Consider the following 19582-nt stretch of genomic DNA (forward strand, 5'->3'; position numbering starts at 1 on the left):
GTGTCCCTCTGACAAGGGCTGTTGAAAATGGAGGGCCATTTTGGCTCAGCCTCGAGTATAGCTCCACATATAAAATCAAATTAATGTGTGTGCAACTGTTACTGTAAGTGTTGTCATAGAAACAGGGGCAGTCTTCCACCCCCTGTGTTTAACTGTATGTGTTGCCTTTTAGTACAGATACTATGCTCAGTCTTTCCAAAGCTACTTTCTGAAATTTGTAAAGAGAATGACTAAAAGTGCCCATATATCCCTATTGTTCTGGATATGTATTTCCAGCTCAACACAATTATCATGTATAGACATTCCAGTTTTATTGTCTTTCCTTTGCAAATATAATATATTCAGCCACATTACTAGCTTTCTGTTAAGACAGAATTGAAAATAAATGACAACCTAAACATTTTTTGTACTGTGCTAATGAAACTAATTTATAAAGTGAGACTCTGCCTCATGACATTTTTCTTGGCAGCAAACGTATGGGACACTTGAGAATGTTTTCAATTACTTCTTACTTCAATTTTTCAGGTATTGGCCAATAATAATATTATTTGAACTTTTCAAAGTTACTCTGACATATTGTTTCCATGGTCATATTATACTTTCATATATAAGTTAAGAAACTTGTTCCCTACCAGTCATTGAAATAGTATATTTCTACCATGAGCCAGCAACATATTTCCTATAGCATTTGAAAATAATTTGTGCATCTGAAAAATATGTTCCCGGGAGCTGAGTTCCGCTGACTTCCCTGAGCAAATGTTTACCTTGTATTGTCAAATTCCTTTATGTCTTTGAAGATTATGGAAAGTGTGTGGCTAGGCCATACCAGCCTGCCCACTTCTTTTTTAGTGGCCCTTCTCCAGCTATTCCCTTTTTTCGGAAGCATGGCTTGTATTCACAAAGGAGAAGGCCTCAACCCAAACAGAAGGATTAGCTATCCTAAATTTAATAGTATATTGTGAGGCACACCAATGAAGTTGGCTGAATTGGGTTTCAAATAATAACAAAAAGAATCTATGTCAAGTGTGACAACTTTTTATCGAGATGCCTCTCAATTACTTAAATGTGAGGCTTGAAAGGAATCTGTTTTTGTAATACCGTAAATCATCATCAACAGTAACAATTAGTAATACAAAAGAGAGGACCTTTTTTGTTATGGCACTCTGAATTCCCCCCACTGACATTACAATATTTTCAATGCCAGGTAATGTTCATTGGATAAATGTTGGAGGGTATGAGGTTATCAGACCCCTGAGCCGTCTGAAGGCAATCCTGTATAGGGAAGGTTTTCTTTAATGTTTACATTTTATTATGTTTTTATATTTTAATGACCTTCCTAGTTGGCCCCACATTTTAGATGAGGTTTTTTGTGTGTCACAATTTAGCCTTACAATGCTTTTCACTTTATAGGTTAATTTTTTTTAGCACAGCCACAATATGTTTTAAATATATTAGGTTGGATGAAAAAGAAAATGGAAAATGTTGACACCAAATGTATAGATGGCATAAACTTATGAGATAAAAGGGAAGTGTGTAAAGGCGTTTAAATAAAGTGCAGCAAGAAACCCAGGCAAGCAGCTGGAAAAGAAATGTAGTTGAGGGAGAATATAGGCTTTCAAAATAGAGTACCACAGCAAGGAGCAAGATGGCAAGCTTCTGTATTTTCCAGAAACTGGCGTGGTTAACATGTCACGGTAAGCCAAACTATGGCCTATGCACAAACTATGGCGGGGGTCACATTTGCTGCGTCGCCCACGCTGCTTCCCCCGCGCCCCCAGCTGGAGGAGGCAGGCAGGCAGGGGAGAGGATGACCTGCGCGGGTGCAGCTACCCAGGCTCAGGGTATGTTTGGGAGTCTCAGGGGGTCGCCGTTGCGCCGTTGCCCCAGCCCGGGTGGCACCCCCCAGCACTATCGGGGCCACATCAGATGGCACCCCCCGGTACAATCCCTGCTGCGCCAGATGGCACCCCAGGTGTGATTGCGGCTGCGCCGGATTGTGCCCCTGGGTGCGATCGCCCCACCCCCACCCCCTTGCCACTACCACAGGTGCACGGCATGTGCACTGCCCCGGGTGCCAGAGAGGCTATTCCTGCTGCTGCCTAGACTTTGGGTTAAGGTCCCTCCTTTTTAACTAATCAGTAGCCAAGGTTTGTTCTATGTTCCATGCTGAAAGGGCTGGCTGTTGGTGTTCTAAGATAGCGTCTGTGTGAGATCGTGCAAAGAGGAATCTTTGAGGATTTCGTTTGCTCTGTCTTAATCTGTAGGGCTTTTTTAAATAAAAAATAAAAAATAAATAAAACAAAACACCTCTGAGTTAATCTCACTGTAGGTTTAAGCTGAAAAAAGGATGTGTGTCAGGTATGCGAGAGAGAGGGAGAGAAAATGACGCTGCTGCCACTGAAGAATGACAGCTTATTTTCATAGCTCCATGCTCCAAGGCTGACTCCATGTCCAACACAGCTATATGAATAAATGATGCAGGCTTCCCAGTGATATGAAACTGTAATAAGAACTGTGATCAGAGTGCTCTTCATCAAAGATAACAAGACCTTGCCAAAGTCATGTTGTTGCAAATGGCTGCGTGGTATTATATGTATATACTGATACATAGGTTTCTCAGGCGCAATGAATTTTTCTGTTGTTCTTTCAGTAAGGGGGGGGGGGGAATACAGCATTCTTTCCAACCCTTTCCAGCTACTAGGGCTACTCAGCCAAGGCACCATAATTCCAATCAACATTAAAAAGGTTAACCACCTTATACATGGTTTTGTAACACGTTTCCAACCATAGATTATAATATAAAAGGCGAGCTAGAGTTTACACAGAATATACAAGCTTTGTACTGTCAGGCTGTCAACAAAACTGACAATATATTGTGTAGCAGAGATGATAGCCCTTTGTAGGGATTTGAGAAATGGAGAAACCATCATGCGCACCTAAAGTTACATGAAAGTCGTGTTTTACACATTTTGTCTTCCGGCAAGAGACAAAATGTGAAACAATACAGTCCAATAAAGCATTAAAACAACCAGCATTTCTTGGATTAGTGATCAAAGTTCAGCCAAGAGCAACATGTCTAACAGAATAGGCTTTCACTGGCAGGCTGCTGAACCTTCGCAAATGAATGGAAAGAGGCCAGTGCAAATAGTTCAAGCATCCCCAAAGCCAGATCTTATTTTGTGTGATACAAATATTGATTCGTGGCCAATGGCAACCCTGAATGCAGAAGGCTTTTTTAATAGAATTTGTAAATACTTGGTGGACGACAGTTGTGAAACTAGCTCAGGGAAAGTTCAGTTGTCCTACCTTGTATACCTGAAGGGAGCATCTCCACCCCCATCGTTCTACCTGGACACTGAAGTCCAGTGCCGAGGGCCTTCTGGCGGTTCCCTCCCTACAAGAAGTGAGGTTACAGGGAACCAGGCAGAGGGCCTTCTTGGTGGTGGCACCCACCCTGTGGAATGCCCTCCCACCAGATGTCAAAGAGAAAAACAACTACCAGAGTTTTAGAAGACATCTGAAGGCAGCCCTGTTTAAGGAAGCTTTAAATGTTTGATGGATTACTGTATTTTGATATTTTGTTGGAAGACCAGCCAGATGGGGAGGGTATTATTTATTTATTTATTTATTTATTTATTTATTTATTTATACCCCGGCCATCTGGCTAGGTTTCCCGGCCACTCTGGGCGGCTTCCAACAGAAGTATTAAAATACAATAATTTATTAAACATGAAAAGCTTCACTAAATAGGGCTGCCTTCAGATGTCCTCTAGTCTGGTAGTCTGGTAAATAATTAATAATAATAATAATAATAATAATAATAATAATAATAATAATAACTATTGCACGTCATACATATACTGATGCAAAATGTTCTCACGTGACTTAGATTAAAGCAAAAACTGCGTGACCTATAGTGTCTTGTGGGGCATAGGGTGAAAATACGAATGTTTAAATTAGCTTTTTCTTGGGGCAGTTGAAAATGGACATGAAGCAGCATTTGCAGCTTAATAAACATTACAGATAGTAGCAGAGATATTACCACCTGATTAGAGTGGCACGTTGGGATCTGCTGTTAACCTTACCCACTTTGAGGTTGTCCAGTTCTGCAGGCTCTGGCTCAGCATCAGAGCAGTGGGGGTTCCATCAGAGGCACATTCTCAGCCTGAGGTGTCAGATAAAGTCATGTCCTCTGCCCTGGACAGTCCTGAGACAGTTAACCTCTCAGGCAATGCCTTGTGTCTCTCCCCCTGAGCCAGAAGCAGGGGAGAACAGGACAGATTGCTTAAGAAGCAGCAGGAGTCTGGCAAACACTGAATTAAGAGCTGAGGAGGATATGGTGTTGCAATAACTTGGTTGTATGGCTTCCTTCTTCCCTGGAGCCCACACTGACTCATTCATTCTCTTCCCAAGAAGGGCTTGGCAATGCTCCTGCTGCCAGATGTGTGTTGGGACTTCCGGTCTGGACTTCCGGTTGTCTTATTTTCTTTCAAATATTTATGTACCCTTTCATATTCAAGATCCCTAAGCAGTGTACATAAAAATATTTTAAAAAGAGAGAAAGAACAATCAAAATAAATTCATCATAAAAACAGAAAACTGCCTTAAAATGCCTGCTGAATTTTTTTTTTTAAGTCTTTGTAATGCGCCTGAAGTTCAGCGAAGAGGGAGCCTATTTAATCTCAATCACTTGGATTGGACCACCACAGGGTTGGGTCCACAACACTGAATGGCCAGCTTCTAGTAGTTATTATCCTTGCCTCTGAGCCATAGGAAACCACCAGCAGAGACCCCCTCAGATATATCCACAATCAGGCCATGCTTTAAGGGATCAGGCACTCCTTAAGATATCGTAGACCCAAGTTGTTGAGGGCCTTCCAGAAGATCACTGAATCTGGCCAGTGATGTTGGAACTGAATTGTGCTGGTTTGATCTCCAGGAAATATAGCATTATTCAACATCTAAACACATTCTGAGGGAGAGGAAGTGTCAGACACAAGCAGAGGATGCCAAATGAAAGTCTGCATTAAAATAATGCAACAAATACTAATTTTAAAATTAATTATTATGGTGAACTCAGTTGGCTGCCATTTTCTAGCTATTCCCAAAGGCACGCAATCAAATAATCAAGGATTATTATGCAGAGATTAGCACTTTTTATTCATCATCTTGGAAATGTTTTACTTAACAAAGCCTCGGTGTGGGTTTTCTGTTTGCTAGACCAGTTGCTGCCATAGTTTTCTTGTGGTGGTGGTTCTTGTTTCTATTGTCTCGGTCCAACATTGAATGTTGTGGGCTGTGTTGCTAGACCTAGTGAGAAGTGGGCTTGTCAAAGCAAAGTCAACATTGTAGAATTGTAGGTTAGAAGTATTATGAAAAAGTCCTGCAAATAGGCTGTGTTTCACTTGTCTAGCGCTTCCCACGCTCTGGGTGGTTCCAGAGCTGACTTGACTACACAATCATTCAAGCAGTGGCAGAATGCCTAGAAGTATGAATGAAGCCAAGTTACAGGGAACCAGGCAGAGGGCCTTCTCGGTAGTGGCACCCACCCTGTGGAACACTCTCCCACCAGATGTCAGAGAGAAAAACAACTAGTAGACTTTTAGAAGACATCTGAAGGCAGCCCTGTTTAAGGAAGCTTTTAATGTTTAATAGACTATTGTATTTTAATATTTTGTTGGAAGCCGCCCAGACTGGCTGGGGAAACCCAGCCAGATGGGCGGGGTATAAATAATAACAAGAATAAATAAATAAATAAATAAATAAATAAATAAATAAATAAATAATAAATAGTATTGATATTGATAGTGATAGTGATATTGAAGGAATCCTGTGGTTCATCTCTCAGATCGTATGGCCTGTTTCTGCTCTGCATGCATTTTTCATCCTATCACCTTGCCATAAACTGCCCCATATTTAAAGCAAGTAAGAAGCAAAGTTTCCTTTCTTTTTTTCTTTTTTAAAAGAGTACAGTCTGCCTTTCCACTATAAAAGTATCCAAGATGGTTCTTGTAGTTTGGCTGATTGGGACAAGATCCAAGAAAATGGCACCAAAGCATGCATACAGATTTTCTCTGATTTAAACGTCAATCCTGCTAGATCTGCAGACTGCTCTTAAATTTGTTTTTAAAGAACTGTTTAAGGATTCTGTGGGAGCAGTGTCTAACAAAGGAAGTATAAGGAGCAAATTTTGGGTGAGTTGGGATGCTTTGCATGTGCACCACTGACCGAAAGCCATTATAATTTATTTGGATAACTAACCTGCTCTGTGCAGTAGCTGTGTTATCACACTAATCCACTAATGTGGAGCAGTGACTCCCCATGAGGTTCAGGCACCCCCCTCCCCACTCTAAAATGCCCTCCTAAGAAGTTCGCAACACCCAACAGTAGTGTGTGTGTCTCAGCATATGTAGTGAGCAGTGGCGTAGCATGGATTTCCAGTGGCCGGGTCCACAAGGAGGGTGGTGGTGAGAAGGAAGAAAATGGACAGAGTACGCATGCACATTCAACTGCCTAGTGGTTTCTGCATCACCCAGGAGATTGAAACCACAGTGACAAGAAAAGAATTGTTCCATTGTCTGACGAGGTCACTTCCTGGCTCACATGTAGAATCCATTTTCAACAGAGCCCAGAAGCAGCACCAGGTGTTGAAGTTTTGCACCCCTAACAATTTTGCACCTAGGCCAACTGCCCCTATGCCCCCCCAATGCCACTGGTAGTGAGTAAAGGAACACAAAGGCTTGCCTTTTGGAATGGCGTAAAACCTGCCCATGCAGGTTTACTGTATGTAAACCTACCTGCTTTTTTATGTATCAGGCAAAAGTGATTAGATTAGGCAAAAGCAGCAGTAGCTTATTATACTGTAATCTGACCTTTATTCACCATGATACAGGAAGATGAGTTTTGTGTATTTTCTACTTATCACCCAGAGAAAGAAAATCGTGCAATTGTACTTGCATTTAACTTAGTTCTGATAAATCACAGCTGGCAAACATTTGTTTGTATATCCAAGAATCTGTGGAAGCCCAATATAAGCTTTAATTTAATTTGTTTTCTGCTTGCTGCTAACAGGTTTTCATTTAAGGATCTGTTTATACTGTAAGGAAAATCATTCCATGGATAAATGAGTTTCTTTGTGGCCTTTTTAATGTTCCTCTGCCCATATGGGAGCTACTTCTCTATATATAAACGACCCAGCCATGTCGGCATTCCCCTTGGAATCAGCATCCTGACAGAATTTACTTTGCATGCAGAAGATCTCCTGTATCTCTAGGTACAGTTGGGAGGGACCCCTCTCTAAAAAACATGGAGATTTGCTGCCAAACCCAGGGCTTCCCAAAGTTGGGTCTCCAGCTTTTTGGGGACTACAATTCCCATCATCCCTGACGGTTGGTCCTGCTACCTCGGGATGATGGGAGTTGTAGTCCATAAACAGCTGGAGACTCAAGTTTGAGAAACCCATATATAGACAATGCTGAGCTAAATGAACCCTGAGCGGTCTGACTCAGTATAACATAGCTTCCTGTGTTGCTAAGATACCCAGTTTTAGTTGATTTTAAAGAGCTAGATTTGCACATTCTCTCTTGATTTTGTATGTCATAACCTTTGGTCCTTATTTTGCACATCAGTGTGCTCTGGGGAGCACCCTAATTTTTGAAAGTCTTTGTTCATATTAATAATGGATGGTGACTTGGACTAGATATAGGCATTACAGACTTTTTACCTAAATTGTGGGTGGTTTTTTTTAAATAAGTAAACAGTCTTCATCTCCCAGTAATTTGTTTTCCTTTCTCTGCCAGAACTGAGATGGAGTCTTCCAGATACATACAGGAAATTAGGTCAGATTCTGAGAACCTTTCTCAGGGAAATGACAATTGGAATGCGTTCCTGTGGCCTCTATTTCTTGGTCACTTTTCTTTCTGACATTTAAATGGCCATCAGCATGCAACAGACACATTGCAAAAATATTATTGCAAGACCATAAAGGGAATAGCTCCACTAATAACAAGGCTAACCTCAGGTCTGGTTAATTAGTTATGCATAGTTGTAGTGATGAAAGTGCATGTTCTAAATGAAAATGTCATGCCCCAGATTAGTTATTTTCTGTATGCTGAGTTTCTATGTTGGGCAATGGCCCGTGCTGAGGGCTACAGAAGAACATTATAATGACTTTCCCTAAATTAATTTCCACTGTATATTGTGGAACACTTTGCAAGCCCACTGGGGGGTGGGCAGGCGATGTGAGAGTACCAACAATGACAGGACAACACTTTGGAATTAACATTGTCACATCTTTATTGTTTACAAATGTAAGTAGACACTGAGCCTAGGCATTGAGTATGTATCCTGATTGCTGGCTGATCACTCCTTTAGGGCTAAACCTAAAAGATCTCCCCATGGCCAGTCTACCACTTGGGAGGTTTTATGGCCTGTAGTTTGTAAAGGGGGCTGGGAGTAGTTAGAAGGACCCATATTTCCCTCACAAAGCTACAGTTCAGAGAGTTCCCTAGAAAGAAGGTTTGATTGTGAGAGTACTCTGATTCAAGTGCATATTTAATTGTTTATGTGTTCAAATAAAGTGGATTAAAGGACTCTGTCTCCCTGGCGCAACAAATCCATTTTAAAAACAAAACAAAACCACAGACTTGTTGCAGTTAGGAAAGTGACAGGAAAGGGCACTGAAAAGTGGGATGGATGAATTGATGTTTGATAGGAAGACGTGCAAGCACCCTACAAGCAAATCTGGAGCAATGCTAATTGTATAATCTCTCGACAACAAATCAGAATGAATACTCAATAAAGGCCAGAGTCTCATAGTCTAAATCTAAACTTCCCATAAACTTTGTGCAGGCAAATCAGAATGCATGTCCAACAGGTCACCTAGAGCAGGGGTGTCAAACTCAAATTCATCAGGGGCCGCATCAGCAGTTTGGTCACCCTCAAAGGGCCGGTTGTATCTGTAGGACTATGTGTCCACTCTTTATTATCATAAATTATTGTCACTGCATTCAATTATTACTGTTTTTTGTAATAATGTAAGTAATAACTAGCTCTGAAAGCAGAAACATAGTCAGAATAATGGCAAGTAGATATTCAAATGTACAATTATTGTACAATTTATTGAAAAATGATTTTTGGTAACTGCACTGGGTGGTGGAGGCTCGCTAGGGTTTCATGCAGGACCTTTGCAGAGCTACTAGTACCTGGAGATGCTGGGGTCCTTCTGCATGCAGGACAGATGTTCTGCCAGTGAGCCACCACCCTTCACCAAAGGGACTGGCTGAGGTTGACTCACTGGAGCTGCTCTCCTGGTTCCAGGGTTTAAGGGCCAGAAGTATGAAGCAGCATCCTATGTTTCTGAGGAGAGGGAGAGGGAGGGGAGGGAGGGAGGAAGGGAGGAAGGAAGGAAGAAAAGAGGGAGTGGGAGGGAGAGAGGAAGGAAGGAAAGAGGGGAGAGAAAGAAGAGTAGGAAATAAGGAAGGGAATAAAGAAGGAAAGAAAAAGAAAGAGGGAGAGAAGAGGGAAAGGGAGAAAGAAGGAAGGAAGTAGAGGGAAAGAAAGAATAAGAATGAGGGAGAGGAAGGAAGGAAGGAAGGAAGGAAGGAAGGAAGGAAGGAAGGAAGGAAGGAAGGAAGGAAGGAAGGAAAGAGGGAGCAGGAGGGAGAGAGGAAGGAAAGAGGTGAGAGAAAGAAGAGTAGGAAAGAAGGAATAAAGAAGGAAAGAAAAAGAAAGAGGGAGAGAAGACAGAGATAAAGAAGGAAGGAAGGAGAGGGAAAGAAAGAATAAGAACGAGAGAGAGGAAGAAAGGGAAGGGGGGTCGCCGCCTTGATTCAGCGCCAGAAAAGAGCGCGAAGGGACCCCCCCGGCCCCAGCTGTTTGTCGGCGCTTTGTCGGCACGGCGCTTCAGCAGCAAGCTGCTGGGTCCCGCTGGCTGGGGCGCTCGGCGGGCCACATGACGAGGTCTGGCGGGCCGGATTTGGCCCCCGGGCCTTGTGTTTGACACCCATGACCTAGAGGCATCAAATGGTTAGTTCAATAATGAAACCTACAATCCCAACAAGAACAGAATTGACTGCAGATTGTGTCACTTGTATCTCATGAACAAATAAGAATAGACCAGCAAAAAAGGAAGAGAAAAGCAGAAGAGGGACTCTGTCAGGAGAAAAAGGTGGCAGAACTTCAAAATGTCTAATTAATTTGGCTTTGCTATAAGAGACACCAGTCTCTGAAGACCTCTCCATGAGATCATCTTTAACACGGGCTCTTCCCACATAACTGCTATAACAGGGGTGGAATATTTGTTTGCTGTTTTGGTTCTTATTTTTATTATGTATTTTGTGTTTTTTTATAGTGTAATTTTATGTGCTGAGCTCTGTGGATGAAGGATGGCATACAAATTTAATAAATGCATGGAATAATAATAAATAGCACTGTGTAAGCAGGGCCAAAAGCCTTGGTCATTCCTGTGCAGTTGTTGCCTCTGATCCCAACTGGCTAATGATTTCATGGAAGGAATGGCATTTGGAACTGTAGTGCCACGAAACAACTAGTAATGCCAGTTCAGCTTTGCTGCTGTGTATATGTATAGGTTAAACACAGAGCCTAGGAAGGTAAACGGTGTTTCTGTGCGCTGCTGTGGTTCGCCAGAAGCAGCTTTGTCATGCTGGCCACATGACCCAGAAGCTGTACGCCGGCTCCCTCAGCCAATAAAGCGAGATGAGTGCTGCAACCCCAGAGTTGTACGCGACTGGACCTAATGCAGGAGTCCCTTTACCTTTTATATGTATAGGTTACCTGAGAGAGGAAGGAAGCCTGGTGCTTTCCTGAAGAAGCTGTAAAGAGAAAGAGAGCATGTTGTACATGAGAAGTTAGAACAGCAAAGAGAGCCAAAGGTTCTCTTTTAAGTTCTCTTTTAAGAACTTTTGTTTCTGCACTAAATTCAGTTGTTAAAGGGTTTCTAGGGAGACCAGGATCTGTTCATCACTTGTCGTATCCAGATGCTAAGTAAGTAAATATGTTCACTAAAGTAACCACTGCCCCTAGGATACCTTGAAGAGTATAAATTAATTACCACCTTTTGCCACAGCCAGATGGTTCCTGCAACAGTCAATATCCATGGTCTTTTACACTTAACTTCTTTCTGTACTACAGTCAGGGTTCAGTGAAGGCTAAGTGAGGAAGAATGTCAAAATGAACAAGAGATATTGCAGACAGGGTCTTTTCCCCCAATGCAAGTGTTAATAATAATTTATTTATTTTTACAAAAACTATGTTTGCATCTGTGTGAATGGCAGCTAATTTTAATTGGATAAAGACTCAGGGGTTGAACACATAGAAAATTCCAGTGTTTTCTCCATTTAGATATAATATTGATAGAAAAATGTAGGCAGTGCATATCACTGTCTTTTTCTAATTTGAAACACAAGGCATTAATGGGAATCATTAGCACTGATCCCAGACCCTTGGATTGACTGTGCTTGTAAACAACTTCAAGATAAAGGTATTGATTTGTGAGAGTAATCCCAAATTGCTTGGGTAATGTTCTCATATGCTTAGATAATGTAAGCAGATTCCTAGGGCCAAACTACACCTGATACTAAGTGCAGATTTGCATTTAATGTGCATATTTTTTTAAATTCAAATTGCGTCAGCTAGGAATTGCCAAAGGGGAATTTCTTCCCAATACAAAGGCTAGCTTCAAAAGAAGGAGTTCCTCCCAGGACTGCAGCAGAGGAAGGTTAAATTCCATTAATTATTGGACACCCCCAGCTGATGCAGTTTGCATCTATTTTTAAAAAATATACAAATAAAAGCAAAGATGTATTTCACATCAGGTCTAATTTACCCATAGTTACATTCAAGATGGAAGTCCTGAGTCATTCAAGGAGATGTCTTGGAGGGGTTGGTTGGATAAGAATGATGAGTGCCAGCAGTGGTGGCCAAACTCGGCCCTCCAGATGTTTTGGGACTACAACTCCCATGATCCCTAGCTAACAGAACCAGTGGTCAGGGATGATGGGAATTGTGGTCCCAAAACATCTGGAGGGCCGAGTTTGGCCACCACTGGGTGAGAGGAATACATGGAGCTGCCAGCTGATGGCCCCTGGGCTAGGGTGGGCTGCATCCACCCTGTGAAATGCCAGAACTGACAGAGGGGAATGACATAAGTGAGGAATCTCACCCTGCTGTCCCAAGACCACTCTCTCCTGCAATCCTGTCCCCCAGTTACCACGTACCAACCCCGACGCTCAGCCATTCCTATTTAGGGTCGTGGCAAATTATGCTTTTTTTATTCTATTTCCCCATTGTGGCTTGTCACTATAGACCTTGGCATTATCAAAATAATAGTAATACTGGTTGAAAATGTAGCCTGCAGAGTTATTTGTTATCTAAATTCCTGATTAGTGAGCATGTTATAAAATGGAAAAAGAACAGCCCTGTGATGAAGCGACTGCCTTCCTAAAGTTGTAGAATGAACTGTAGTACTGTAGACTTCAGGTCAAGGATCACACACACACACACACACAAACAAACAAACAAACACAAACACAAAGAAACCTTGCACAGCAGATAAATACAGAAGTGCCTGCTCATATTTGTCTTGGAGAAAGCTTTTTTTTTTTTTAAAGGGAAATGTTATAAATAGTAAGCTCCTAGAAAGTGCATTCCATTTTGGGTGGGGTGGGCGCAGGGGAAGAGAAGCAATTTTGTATTCAAACAGCCCACTGAGTTGAGAGATTATAACGTAAAAGTAAAGGTCACCCAGTGTTACCTTAATGGAAGGTGTTGGCTGACCTGATGGTTCAACATAGCTTGAATGGCAACGCTGTCATTTGAGATATCTGGTTTCTATATCACCAGCCAGCTTCTGTAACCTTTACAGCAATCCAGTTCTTATAGGAAGGGAATACCTTTTGCTGACATTTTTGTCTAATTCCGCGTCAGTTACAAGCAACCGGCAGGCTGCAGTTGGAAAAAGCTGTTTATTGCTATCTGTACGCTGGTATCTTATAACAGACCTTGCCATTGTTGCTTAATTAAACTACCGTCCGTAATACATTTAATTCCTGCCATAAAAGATATGACTTTTTTGAAACCCGGAGTTCTAATGAATTAGTCCCTATAATCAGTGATGCTTTGTGCAAGGGTTAAATACTACCGTGCATCATTAAGAGAGCTATAAGTGAGATTCATTCTAAAAGTGCATTTGGGATTTTCCACCCTTGTCTCAGGGCCACAACTAAGTAGAATAAACTCAGCTATATTTAAAGTTGCAGCAGAAAGATAACACCAGATTCTCATGAGATATACTCACGCTGTAGAATCATTTCAACCAAAGGCTATTTACTACAATTTTGTGGAATGCTTTCTCTGGAGGATCAAAGCAGTGCTCCATTAGTGCCTAGCGCGCAGAGTTGTCTACCACCATTGTGTCCCAGAGAAAACATGGTGTGGAAGCAGGGCTGGATTTAGATTTGATGAGGCCCTAAGCTACTGAAGGTAATGAGGCTTTTTATATGCCCAGCTGTCCTTTGTCAACAACAAATTGTCACTGTTTTTTGGGTTGCATATATGCTATATGGTAATTTATGGGCCTAATGGGTATCTAAAGCCATTTGCACATATAGAAATGAGCAAACCAGTGATACTTTAGGGAGCAGGCTAGCAGACAAGGCCCATTACTTACATCATAGGAGCCTACACAACACAAAACACTGTTGCTGTATGTAGGTTTTATTTTATTTTATTTTTTATCTTATATTTTGGAAATGTACATCCAGGGTTTTATTCCTTTAAGTTTTTTGGGGGCCTCCAAGAGAGTGGGATCCTAAGCTATAGCTTGTTTAGCTTATATGTAAATCCGGCACTGTGTGGAAGGCTGGTTGTTGAATTTGTCGTATCATTTATTGGTGAAAATTTCATTTTGAATTCTTGATTTGCACAAAAATCAGGACAGCAAGGAAGGAAGTCCTACAACTGTAGAGCCATCCCAATAACAGGATGCATAGAAGTTAAAGATGAACATGCTTAGAGAAATTAAAGGAACGTCTGTAAGATGTTTCTTGAAGTGAATCACATATGGCTTTTCAAAACCACATTGAAATCAATAACCACCTGAATTTGTTTAACTCATGACCACAACCTGAAATTTATTTATTCGTTATTATTTCTATTCCACCTTTCACCCTAGGGTTACAGAATGAATTACATCAGTAGCAACAAAAACAAATTATAAACAAACCAGGGAATGTAAATATTTGCTATCTTAAAAGTACCATGTGTTACAAATTAAGTTCATTGTATCTACAAGTTGTCAAGTGTGCTTACATTGGATTGTTGTCAGAATCTGTATCAATGGTCAAATTCAGGGGGGGGGGACATGTTCACTTGGGGGGGAGTGTTTGTAGGGACACAGCAGGGTTTTTCTTTAAGCAGAATTGGGTGGCAGATTTTTTTCCTATTCTGTTCACAACAGAACTGAACCAGAAGCCAAGGTCAGCTGGAATTCAGTAGAAATAGGAAGGCATCTCTGAGCTTCACTTTGAATGGTTACATACTTCCAGCATCAGCTACGTACAGTAGCGGATGACACCCTGAGCCTCATCTGACCTCCCTCCAGCTGAATCACTGCTGCTTACAGGGACAGAGAAGAAGAGGGGTGTGTGCCAGGGAGGTCAATATGGTTCATGAACACCTTTCCAGCACTTCACCCTCTCTCTCCCTCCATCTCCACCAGTGACTCAGCCAGAGGTCAGGGGAGTAATGCAGCCCCACCATGCTGCCAGTTACTGGTCACAAACTTCCATAAATAGGTTTAAGAATACTGGTAGCTGTCCTAAAGCTTTTGAGTGTGTAAGGAGGGCTGCAGAATTGATTAAGTAAACTAAAGAAGCCTCACTGCGGTCTAAAGAGCTCTGCCCTATGGAGAGTTTTCAGAGTCACATACCTTCTAAGCCAGGCTGATAATTTGCTTTCCTTTTAACTCTCTTGTAGGGAGCTTATTTTGTCCAGCATTGATTTTGATGCAACAGGAATGTGGGAATGCATGGTCAACACCTCCTATGGAAACATCTCCAAGCAGGTGGAAATCGTTGTACTAGAAACAGCTGCACCTTATTGCCCCGCTGAAAGGATAGTTAACAATAAAGGAGATTTCAGGTATGATTTCTTTTCTTCTTTCAAAAATTTATGATTGATCCTTGGTTTTCTTGTGTAAAACCTCAGTAAGCTTATTCCGTACATATCAACTATATACAGCGGGGTTGTCTTTCCTATTCAAACAAGTTCCTCAATCTGTAGCGTTGGGTTAGTGGCAGCAATTTCCTAAGGCCAGATAATGCTCTAATGGCTCCTTGGGCTACTTTATCTGTTTGGAAGGTTCAAATATGCCTTTCCTAGCAAATTTGGGGATAGTGTGGGATGTTTGTGGGGGGGAGGAGCTTGGGTAAACCTTTTGCACTAGTGCTTAAAAATGTAATTAAATACTGCCCCTTGTCATGCTTCCCTGCCTAGAAACAACATTGATTAACTGTCTTGTGAAGTAGTTCCAAATGTGAAGCACAACAATGGAAGAAACACACATCTCCTTAGTGCCTGGGGTGCCAACGAACTGTGTAACTATTTGTGCAGATTCAATAATGCCCTGGGTTTGAGTTTTTCAAACAACGGTCACACATCCCACGTGAACTGAAGAGGCTTTTAAAAGCAGCATGTGATATTGCATAGTGGGCGTGTTCTGTTCAAAGAAGAAAAGGCAAATAAAATAAAATAAAATCCTACTGGGTATGCCAAAGCCTATGTGCAGACCTAAATTAGCACTTCGGATCCAGGCCATTTTAACATAGGGTTATCAGACGTCCCCAGTTCCGGGGACAGTCCCCAGATTTGCAAATGTGTCCCCGGACAAATTCTGTACCCAGAATGTCCCCGGATTTCATTAAGTCTCTCCAGGAAATGGGGACGCCAACAGGAGCAGCCAGAATCAACTCAGTTGTTCGGCGGGGAGGAGAGGTGGTGAGAAGGCGCTGTGCTTGCAAAGCACAGGCACACATGTGAGACAGGGAAAATCGGAAAGAAAAGCCAATTTTCTCTCCATCAGCCTCATTTATATCTCCCTGGGTAGCATCCTGGCCTCTGACTGGCAGGATCCAGTTCCAACCCTTCTTCAAGCTTCACTCCCCCCCCCTTGCTTCTCCCGTCTCCTTGACACTGCTGCTGCTCCTGCCCCGTGAGCGGAGATCAAGAGCAAAGCTGGTTGCGCTCAAAGCAATGGGAAGAGAAAGGAAGATAGACAGAGCGCTGGATCACTTCAGCCAACAGTGGCTGGGAGCTTTGGGGCAGCCCTGCAGCGAGAGCAGGAGGCTTGGCTGCATCTCTGGGTCCCCACTGGGTGCTATCCGCCCACTTGCAGAGAGGTCCTCCTTGCCAGCTCAGTTTTAAAGCAAACTTTGATCTGTGGTGTTGACTTTTTTTCTTAATTTAATTCCCCTTCTCTTTTCCCTCCCCGGATTTATTGAAAGAAATCTGGTAACCATATTTTAAAGTGCAATCTAGACATACCTTAAGATAGCGGTGGGCATCTGTGGTACTTTGGACATTGTTGGGCACCAACTCTCCAGTACCCCAGGCAGCATGGCCACTTTTCAGGAATGATGGGAACTGTTGTCCAATGACACCTGGGGGAACTATAGGTACCACAGCTCCAATGTATAGTGTTCATGTTCCCAAGATAATATTTACAGTTCAAGCCACACATACAATTATAAAGCAAATAGAAATGGCTTGCAGTTTTCCTTCCTTTCTCATGCATTTCTTAAGAATGTAGGACCACCCAACATCCCACCGCCACTGAATCAGAACAAAAGCGTGACACATTTGTGCTGGAACTGAGTCTTTCCTCCTTATGCATTAATTACCCCATTGTGTTTGGAGTTATCACTAACTTTATTTCATTTTTTTCAAAAACAAACAAACAAACACCCAACAACAACATTATTCCTTCACTGTTACATGGTAAACTAAATATCTTGATAAGCTTCATAGAAGGCAAGGCATCTTTTTGTAAAGCAAGAATCCTTGCTTTTTTTTTGAAAAGTTCAAGAAGAGAGAGTCACTGTAGACCGCATTTCTTCTCAATACAGAAAGGCTCAACTTGAGGTGCTGTTTAATGAGTCACTTAAAAAAATATATTAGATAAACTTGTACTAGCTGCTACATAATGCAGCTTTCATTAAGAAGCCCTTCACTCCCTTGCCACCAAATGTCATTCTCTTCTTGATTATATATATATATATATATATATATATATATATATATATATATCCCCTTCATGGATCAATGCCTTGTCGTGGCGAAGGGGCTTGAATAACTCAGAGAAGCTATGAGCTATGCCATGCAGGGCCACCCAAGATGGACAGGTCATAGTGGAGAGTTTTGACTAAACGTGATCCACCTGGAGAAGGAACTGGCAAGCCACTCCAGTATCCCTGCCAAGAAAACTCCATGGACAAAGACAACAGGCATATAAAAGTTATGACGCTGGAAGATGAGCCCCTCAGGTCGGAAGGCGTCCAACATGCTACTGAGGAAGAGCGGAGGACAAGTACAAGTAGATTCAGAGCTGATGAAGCGGCTGGGCCAAAGCCGAAAGGACGCTCAGTTGCGGATATGCCTGGAAGCGAAAGGAAAGTCCGATGCTGTAAAGAAAAATATTGCATAGGAACCTGGAATGTAAGAACCATGAATGGAGGTAAGCTGGATGTGGTCAAAAATGAGATGACAAGAATAAATATCGACATCCTGGGCATCAGTGAACTAAAATGGAAGGGAATGGGCGAATTCAGTTCGGGTGACTATCATATCTACTACTGTGGGCAAGAATCCTGTAGTAGAAATGGAGTGGCCCTCATAGTCAACAAAAGAGTGGCAAAAGCTGTAATGGGATGCAATCTCAAAAATGACAGAATGATCTCGATACGAATCCAAGGCAGACCTTTTAACATCACAGTAATCCAAGTTTATGCACCAACTACCGGAGCTGAAGAAAGTGAAATTGACCAATTCTATGAAGACCTACAACACCTTCTAGAAATGACACCAAAGAAGGATGTTCTTCTCATTACAGGGGATTGGAATGCTAAAGTAGGGAATCAAGAGATAAAAGGAACAACTGGCAAGTTTGGCCTTGGAGTTCAAAATGAAGCAGGGCAAAGGCTAATAGAGTTCTGTCAAGAGAACAAGCTGGTCATCACAAACACTCTCTTCCAACAACACAAGAGACGACTCTACACATGGATATCACCAAATGGGCAGCATCGAAATCAGATTGATTATATTCTCTGCAGCCAAAGATGGAGAAGCTCTATACAATCAGCAAAAACAAGACCTGGAGCTGACTGTAACTCAGATCATCAGCTTCTTATAGCAAAATTCCAGCTTAAACTGAAGAAAGTAGGAAAAACCACTGGGCCAGTAAGATACAATCTAAATCAAATCCCTTATGAATACACAGTGGAAGTGAGGAACAGGTTTAAGGATTTAGATTTGGTGGACAGAGTGCCTAATGAACTATGGATGGAGGCTCGTAACATTATACAGGAGGCAGCAACGAAAACCATCCCAAGGAAAAGGAAATGCAAGAAAGCAAAATGGCTGTCCAACGAGGCCTTACAAATAGCGGAGGAGAGGAGGCAAGCAAAATGCAAGGGAGATAGGGAAAGATACAGGAAACTGAATGCAGATTTCCAAAAAACAGCAAGGAGAGACAAGAGGGTCTTCTTAAATGAGCAATGCAAAGAAATAGAGGAAAACAATAGAATGGGGAAAACCAGAGATCTGTTCAAGAAAATTGGAGATATGAAAGGAACATTTCGTACAAAGATTACCATAATCAAGGACAAAAGTGGTAAGGACCTAACAGAAGCAGAAGACATCAAGAAGAGGTGGCAAGAATACACAGAAGAATTATACCAGAAAGACATGGAGGTTTCGTACACCCCAGGTAGTGTGGTTGCTGACCTTGAGCCAGACATCTTGGAGAGTGAAGTCAAATGGGCCTTAGAAAGCACTGCTAATAACAAGGCCAGTGGAAGTGATGATATTCCAGCTGAACTATTTAAAATTTTAAAAGATGATGCTGTTAAGGTGCTACACCCAATATGCCAGCAAGTTTGGAAAACTCAGCAATGGCCAGAGGATTGGAGAAGATCAGTCTACATCCCAATTCCAAAGAAGGGCAGTGCCAAAGAATGCTCCAACTACCGCACAATTGCGCTCATTTCACACGCTAGCAAGGTTATGCTTAAAATTCTACAAGGCAGGCTTAGGCAGTATGTGGACCGAGAACTCCCAGAAGTGCAAGCTGGATTTCGAAAGGGCAGAGGAACCAGAGACCAAATAGCAAACATGCGCTGGATTATGGAGAAAGCTAGAGAGTTCCAGAAAAACGTCTACTTCTGCTTCATTGACTATGCAAAAGCCTTTGACTGTGTCGACCACAGCAAACTATGGCAAGTTCTTAAAGAAATGGGAGTGCCTGATCACCTCATCTGTCTCCTGAGAAATCTCTATGTGGGACAAGAAG

General features: G+C 42.0%; 1 protein-coding gene across 3 annotated transcripts in view; it reads left to right on the top strand.

Annotated features, from left to right (window-relative positions):
• Nucleotides 1–19582, top strand: part of ADGRA1 (adhesion G protein-coupled receptor A1) — a 305321-nt gene that overhangs the window by 132655 nt on the left and 153084 nt on the right. For 2 of the 3 annotated variants that reach the window (XM_035137651.2, XM_035137652.2), the window contains exon 8: nt 14995–15159. In XM_035137651.2, coding sequence (XP_034993542.2) covers nt 14995–15159 — 165 coding nt within the window. Of the gene's footprint in view, nt 1–14994; nt 15160–19582 lie in introns of those variants that run through there. The other variant, XM_035137653.2, reaches the window with a different exon arrangement.

This window comes from Zootoca vivipara, chromosome 5 (assembly GCF_963506605.1).
Source record: "Zootoca vivipara chromosome 5, rZooViv1.1, whole genome shotgun sequence".
NCBI classification, from domain to species: domain Eukaryota; kingdom Metazoa; phylum Chordata; class Lepidosauria; order Squamata; family Lacertidae; genus Zootoca; species Zootoca vivipara.